General features: G+C 46.0%; 1 protein-coding gene across 10 annotated transcripts in view; it reads left to right on the top strand.

The window, feature by feature from the left end:
• LOC108247401 (echinoderm microtubule-associated protein-like 6) overlaps nt 1-7,833 on the top strand; it is an 81,993-nt gene continuing 74,160 nt past the window's right edge. For all 10 annotated transcript variants that reach the window (XR_005232677.1, XR_005232678.1, XR_005232680.1 and 7 more), the window contains exons 1-2: nt 1-418; nt 800-1,163. Coding sequence is in view for 6 of the 10 variants with exons in the window: in XM_037973708.1 (XP_037829636.1) it covers nt 967-1,163 (197 nt within the window). In the remaining 4 variants the exon portion in view is untranslated. The remainder of the gene's footprint in view (nt 419-799; nt 1,164-7,833) is intronic.

The following is a 7,833-nucleotide window of genomic DNA, read 5'->3' as shown; positions in this document are numbered from 1 at the left end:
GGAGCCCGGGCTGCCCGCCTCCTCTGCCCGCTGAACTCGGCTCGTCTGCGGGGCTCAAACGCTGCTTCTGGTCGCTCTCTCCTCCTCCTCCTCTTCCTCCTCCACCACCTCCTCCTCCGTGTGCTCGGTGCTCTCCGGAACCACCCGAACATTTCAGAGTCTTTTACTCTGCAGATTATTTAACATCCTGTAGCTATTATTATTATTTATTATTATTATTACTATTCTCCGCTCTGATTTCTTGTCTCCTCCATCTTCGGATGGAGATGATGTGAAGGAGGTGGGGTGGTGGAGGGGGATACAGGAGGAAGCAGGACCGGGAGGCTGTGGGGATTATCCTGGGCAGGGATTATATTCCCAGGATCAGAGGCTCCCATCAGTGATGCCTTCACTTTCTGCTCTTTCTGCGCCTGTTTCAGTGAGTTGATTTTTTTTTTTTTTTTTGATTCTGAGAACAACTAAATTCAGGTTTTTGGAGAAGTCATCATGTGATGGATTTACACACCTATTTGTGGGTGGGGGTGGGGGTGGGGGTAAAAAAATGCAGATCATCCAGATAAATGAAGTTTTTGTTGCTGTGTAATCTGAAGCAGAGAACATTAAAACACCGGTGTTGCCTTCAAGGACACTAAGCCGAGTTTTCTTGTCCTTGAACGCAGCCAAACGCTTACAGATGTAAATGTGTTATTAATTCATTTCGAACTGACGCAAGGTTCATTCACACCGTGGTGACACGATTGGAGGATAAAACTCTGAGATGTCCTTTCATGTCTGAACTTCTTGTCTTTGGTTTGAGCAGAAATCTTAAACGCCACGACGGGAAACTACGGCACCCGTTCTCCGGCCGAACTAGAATGACTTGAGAACCAGATTTTTGGACCTGAACCAATCCGGACGTCGGCGCCATTCTGGTCTGGAGGATCCTCGCCCGGAACCAGGAGGAAGGAAGGGATCAGATGAGCGAACATGTCGGACCGGACCGCCCCGGGCTGCCGCCTCAGACTGGACTGGGTCTACGGGTACCGGGGCCACCAGTGCAGGAACAACCTGTTCTACACGGCGGGGAAGGAGGTGGTGTACTTCGTGGCCGGGGTCGGGGTGGTGTACAACACCAGGGAGCACAGCCAGAGGTTCTACCTGGGTCACAACGACGACATCATCAGGTGAGACACACCTGCAGCTGCTCAGAGACGGACTAAATACGCTATTAGTTAGTTCTTTGTCACCAGAGACAAAAAGGCAATTTAGATTTACGTTCAATGAGAGCCTAAGGAGATTAAATCTTTACAGAGATTTGGCATAAAATGTTTAAAATTACACTGAAATCGAGAAAGAAATCCTTTAAATTCGCCTAAAGTCCTGGTTGGTTTTGATAAAATGCTAAAGAGGAGTTTCTGGACAAAAAGACTCCCATAAACTCAGTTTAAACCCCAGTTACAAAAAAAAAAGCTCGATCCAAAACGAATAACTCAATGATTTTTCTTCCGATAAAATCTGGAAGTCGAAGCTGAAAGATTTTTCATGAACAATCTACCAAACCTCTGGGACAACTGAGGGATGCAGATGGGGTTATTGTCTATAAATAACCTTTTCATGTAGAAAATACGACCAGTTAATGAGACCTTTCAGAGTTCAGCCTGAATGGAAGTCAATGAGAGTTGGGATGTCCACGCTCTGTTTTAGTGAGACGTCCTACAGCAGAGAGACAAAACTGCACAAGAAGGCTGAAATGTGTGGAAGTGAGAAGAGGTTTTAGGTATTTTGGGTAGTTTCTTTGTGTGTATGTGTGTGTGTGTTAGTGTTTTTTAAAAGACAATAAATATGGACGTGATGAGGGAGGTGGCGCCGTTGTTCCTGCTTCGGCCTGAAGGTGGCACCGATGTGCAGCCGTCCCAGCCTTTAAAACCCCTGGGCTGCAGGGATGCGGCGTCGTCCGCGTTCTGCTGATGTCGTCGCCCTGGTGCGGCTGCCGGGAGAGCCTGGGGCCCTCGTGACGCGAGCGTCCCGTCGTCGCCTCGGACGGTTGCTGGAAAACGTGCGGGCGCTTCGGCGCTGCAGGACCTCAGGGAGACAAATAAATAAATAAATAAATAAAGGAAGCGATCCCACAACGTCTTCTGGTGAGCATTCGACAGCTCTGGTCACGACTGCAGAGACAAAATGACAAAATACGATAAAATACGATAAAATCCAAGCCGCTCTGTCGAAGATTCGTCCGGAACTAATTAAACGTTTGTTCCGAGTGTGAAACATCTAAACCTCCTTTAATCTGGGATTATCTGACCGCCCCGTAACCCAAGGCTGCTTTCTGCTCCAAGCAGCTGCCGTGTCACAATCCCACCAACAAGTTTGCTGTCCGTCCGTCCGTCCGTCCGTCCGTCCGTCCGTCCGTCCGTCCGTCCGTCCGTCCGTCCGTTCGCGGGGTCGATTAAGGACCTGCGTGAGTCTGAGGGCACGAACTTCACCGACAAAAGAGAGCGAAGCTGGAAACTTTTGGGTTTTTTTTTTTTTTTGTTCCACACCTCTTCCCGGGCTCCTTTAACGACTTTCACCTCGATGGTTTTTCTGTTGAACTTGTTAGAAACAAACAGTGAAGATCCTGTCAGTCGGAGTTTGGGAACTTTTAAGGTGAAAATGAAGCAGCTTTTAACAGTGGCTTTTATTACTGATGGTGCTTGATGCGGGGTTCCTCATTTATATAAATTAAACCAAAAAGCAAAACAAAAAAACTCCCGTCTCGCCCTGTTTGTTCCACTTTCACTCCAACTTCAGGTCCTCTACCAGAGGTCTTGGAGCTTGAGGGTTCTCCTCAGTATCTTAGCTGTTCCTAGGACTGCGTTCTTCTGGACAGAGATCTCTGAGGTCGTTCCTGGATCTGTTGGAGCCACTCTTCCGGTTTGGGGGTCACAGCACAGAGTGCTCTGATGACCACTTGTACCACTGAGGCCTTGGCTCTCCACAACTTCTCTATTTCCTCTTTCAGCCCTTGGTATTTCTCCAGCTTCTTGATGTTACAGTCGCTTGGGACTGCTACATCTATCACCACTGCTTTCTTCTGGATCTTATCTGTCACCACAATGTCCGGTTGGTTAGCCATCATCATCAGCCACCTCCTCAAGGCCGTGCAGGGGCTTGACCCTTTCATGGTCGTTCCCCTTTCTCCTCTTCCACATTGGATCTCTGCTGCCTGAGACGTTCACTGAGCAGATCATCATTGGGGGCTTTCTTCCTGATGTACTCTGGAATCTTGGTTGTTTCATCCTGTATCGTGGCTCTGATGCTCCCTAGTCCTCTGCCTCCCTCCTTTCTCTTAGTGGACAGTCTCAGGGTGAAACCCTCCGTGCATCGTGAGGAGCTTCCGTGTCTCGATGCCAGCGGCTTCGATCTCCTCCTTTGGACAGGTTGTTATACCAGCAGGGTATCTGATGACTGGCACCACATACGTGTTGACGGCTTGGACTTTGTTCATACCATTCAGCCGGCGCTTCAGGACCTGCCTCACTCTCTGTAGGTACTTGGTTGTTGCTGACTTCCTTGGAGCCTCATCCTGGTTTCCATTTGCCTGCCTTCAGCTGGGATCACCTCGCCTCTCTCGGACACCATTCGGCTGCACGTATAAAGTCCGAATGACATACCAACGTCCCTGCTGCATATCCCGGTGAGTGTGTGTATATGTATATGTAACTACATATAACAGAACTCTGGGACAAATAAAGAGGCCGTTGCAAAAGTATCATTTTTTTAAATTTTATTTTACTGTTTATAAGTGTGCCAATGAGTAAAATGTTATATAACCTATAACCTACAGACAACATTCCTTTCAAATTTCGAATAAAAATCTTGTCATTTAGAGCATTTATTTCCAGAACATGACAAATGGTCAGATTAAGGGAAAAGGTGAAGTGTTTTCACAACGTAAAAAAAAAAAAAAATTGCAAAGAAATACCTCAAAACACAACAAGGTTGGATTCATTTTTAAACATTACAGTACTGTTTTCATTCAGCGAGAGAGCAGAAATCAATACTTGGTGCAACAACCACTTCATCATAAATAACACTGACTGCCACTTTTATAATCCACTGCGGTATTAAAAATCTTATTTTGAACAATCCAAAATTGTATTTTTTTCATCCGGAGTTTCAGGGTTTGTTTAGAGCAGTTAAAACCTTCATGAGTGAAACTTTTCACTGAGCTCTTTGCTATTTTGTTTCCAGTTTCCAGTTTTTCCGTGTTTTTTCTCGTCCACGTTAAAAAAAGAGCAACTTGACCGAAGGTGCGCTTCTCGTTGCTCTCGGGAGACGGTTGATCGGTTGCGCCGTTTTAATCTGCGGCAACTCAGATCGAGCCGGGGAAAGCTGCAGAGACGTCCGAGTCGTGCGGGGAAGCGGCAGGATAGGGGTTTTCTCTGTTGATGAGAGCAAATTAGAGCGAACGGAGGAGGGCGATGATTCAGGGGAGGTCACTCATTCATAGAAACACACACACACACACACACACACACCTGGTGTACTCTGATCAGCCTGTGAGTCATCGCAGCAGCAGCTTGGGCAGTTTCTACAGTCAGCTGCAGCCCACAGCGGTATATGTGTGTGCGTGTGTGTGTGTGTGTGACGCTTATTGAAAAGCTGGATGCTGCCTCGGCCAGCAGCACTCTCTGATATGAGTGTTACATTTGTGTTTGGGCCAAGTTTCCCCTCCCGGCTGACTGCAGGTCTTCAGCTGGATGAGCAGAAAGCGACTCAAATTCAAAGCATGTCATCAAATCCACAGAAACGGACGCATTTATTCATGTTTATATCTATGTACGCGAACGGTAAAAATACCTGGAAACGGCTCCGTTCAGACCTCAGCGTCCTCAAATCAGAACAAACTAACTTGCAATCGTTTTTCCAAACCAGCATTTTTAGATAAATCTTTAAAGCGACTGAAAAAAGGTCTAAAAAAAACACAACTTGTGTCTAAATTTAAAACGTCGGAACTAAAATAGGCCTCAGGGTTCCTATTTTATATCCAGGTCAGTCTTTGTGCTGAAGAACCAGAAGATAAAAGCTTCAAAAGACGGGGGGGGGACTCGATATGGGCCGACGTCTAAATATTTAGTCTCTTTTGTTATTTTAGCGACGGGATGTTTGCTCAGAGAGCTTCGTTGACCAAGTCTGGTACAAATGAAAGAAAAAATAACTCATGATCCTGAGGTTTGTTGAATTTAATTTAATGTCTGCGGTCTGACAGAAGCGGCGTGAATGTCCGGAAGGTTTATTTTCTGGTGTTTATGATGGGATGGAACGAAGATCTCAGTTTTCATCTCATTGCATACGTTTTAGGATTTTTGTGGTGAGATTTTTTTCTTTTTTTTTTCCTTTTGTGCAATAACAGAGTCGTTCTGATTCGTCAGAAACAGTTTTAGCTTCAAAGTTGTAGAGTCACTGTTCTACTGTTTGTTGTGAAAAGCCAAAGTTGGATCTTTGCAGATAAAGGCAGCAGTTGATGCTCAGAACAAGTTGGTGAAACCTCGATTTGAGGACGGCCATAAAGCTGCGACCCTCCTGGTACCCAACAGGCAGGTTTTCCTGCTGTTTTCTACAACCCAGAGACTCTCTCCGGCTCTCTCATCACAATTTACACATCGGCAGTACATTCCCACAACAGTACTACCACATACACCCAAGAATCGCGCCACGCCCAGGCCTCCACCCTGGTCTGACCCCTTTGGACTGCATCAGTAAGCAGATTGGCCTGATCTTCTTGAGCATCTCAAGCACGACTCTACTGCTCTACTGCTGCAGGCATCACATCTGTGTTAGGTCTCATCCAGGGTGAAGGGGTCCTAACAAAAGAAACCCAAAACCTATTGAGACAAACAAGCACAAACACGAGACAGAAGTACCAAAAAATACAAAATCACCAAAAGTAGAATGAAAAAACGTAGATTTTAAGATTATAAGACGAATTCCATATCCGAGTACATTTTTGTGTCTCATGAATTCCTTCGTACAGCATCTTCTCATTCTGAAACCTGATATCTGCATAAAGCAGCTAATGTACAATGAAGAAGTTTACAAAATTCCTCTGTTTAAAGCGGTTTTCAGCCGTTGAAAGACGAAAGCTTTGCATCAAGAAGCCCCGCCGGGTCTCTTTAGTTCTTCCAGGCTCCACGTTGATGCATTAAATCCCCGCTGAGGATGAAAAGGAGTCCGTTTTTCTTCGGCCGACTCTTTCATGGCCAAGACTTCCCGAGGGTGTGCGAGGGGAGACTTCATGTCTTTATGGTGCTCTGCAGTGAAGCGTCGACCGTCAGGAGCTGGAGGCCAGTTGTTGTCTTAAATCGACCCTCTTTGGTTTACTGTCATGTCCTGTGGTAAAAAAAAGAAATGAGTTTTTTATTTGCACTTCACTTTTAACAGGATGTAACCCGTTTTAAACTCAGAACCTGGACGAAATTCTAGCTGTTGAATTAGTTAGAATTCAAAGAGCACAAAACTGTAAGAAGATTTGAAGGATTTTTTCCTATAAGTTTTTTTTTTTTTCGGACGTCGGTTTAAGTGTCACCATAGTAACTCTAAACACAATCAGACAAAAAAGTACACATCTTGTATCCCAGCCACTTGTTTTGATATTTTCATTATATGAAAGATAAAGAAGGACGTGGGCCCACCACCTGCAAGGAGGACCGTCAAGGTTGGACGCTAATCAAGCCGGGTGGCAAGCAAGGGAGGGTCCCTGGGTGGCATAAACTAGCTCTCTGGACATGGATCGCCACCTCACTGGCAGGTAGGGAGCCAGAGGTTGGGTGACAATATAGTTGGATTCACCTAGCTTAGTAGCAAGGCCACCCGTCGGCTCCCAGCCCATCCATCCTCTATATCAGAGGTGTCCAATCCTGGTCCTGGAGGGCCACCATCCTGCATGTTTTACTTGTTTCTCTGCTCCAACACACCTGATTTGAATCAGTGTGTCATTAACAAGCTTCTATAGAACAGGAAGAGTTAATTTAACCACTGAATCAGGTGTGTTGGAGCAGGGAAACAAGGAAAACATGCAGGATGGTGGCCCTCCAGGACCAGGATTGGACACCCCTGCTCTATATGTTCTTGATCCGGTACATAAACGACGCACAGTAGCGCTGTGGCTAACTGGGTCGGGCAGTGATCGAGCTAATTCATTCATTCATTTCTCAACTCAGATGAAATGAAACGTTTTATGACAGACGTCGACAAAGAGCCGAGCGGGAGCTGGCGCTTTCCACTGCTTTGCTCAGGTGTTATCCATGAAGGAATGATCTGAAAATTTACAGCCAATCAGAGCGATTCCTCAGCTTCAGCCTGGTGTGAGAACAGGAAGTTAAACACAGAACTTCCTACTGCTGCTTGTTTAAGAATAGGATTCATTTAGACCCATTCTGATGATCATTGTTTGACAATAAGTTGGTAACCAGTAGACCCATTTAAAAAAAAAAAAAATCAAATTGTGTTGGATTTCTCTTTAAAAGATGTATCTAATGGTATCAAAATATGTTGTGTTTGATGAGGTTAGAAAAATCAGGTGGGCTTGCTATGGTTAGACTCCAGAACCCAACTTCCTGGAGAGGGGCTGGAGTCTTTCCTCATCTTGGAGTTGCCTATGGAGAGATGTGTGGGGCAGGTGTGGGGGTACTCACAAGCCCTCGGAGTTGGAGTTCTCTTCAGTGAACCAGAGGATCGCCTCTTTGCCGCTCTGAGCTGCAGGAGGGAAGGTTGTTGACTGTTGTTTGTGCTCATGCGCCAAACAGCAGCTCGGATCACCCGGCCTTCGTGTGCGAGTTATCTGGAAGGATGGGTGGGTGGGTGGGTGGA

This window comes from Kryptolebias marmoratus, linkage group LG22, assembly GCF_001649575.2.
Source record: "Kryptolebias marmoratus isolate JLee-2015 linkage group LG22, ASM164957v2, whole genome shotgun sequence".
Classification (NCBI taxonomy): domain Eukaryota; kingdom Metazoa; phylum Chordata; class Actinopteri; order Cyprinodontiformes; family Rivulidae; genus Kryptolebias; species Kryptolebias marmoratus.
The sequence above is the reverse complement of the archived record's forward strand: the minus strand, read 5'-3'. Positions and strand labels throughout refer to the sequence as shown.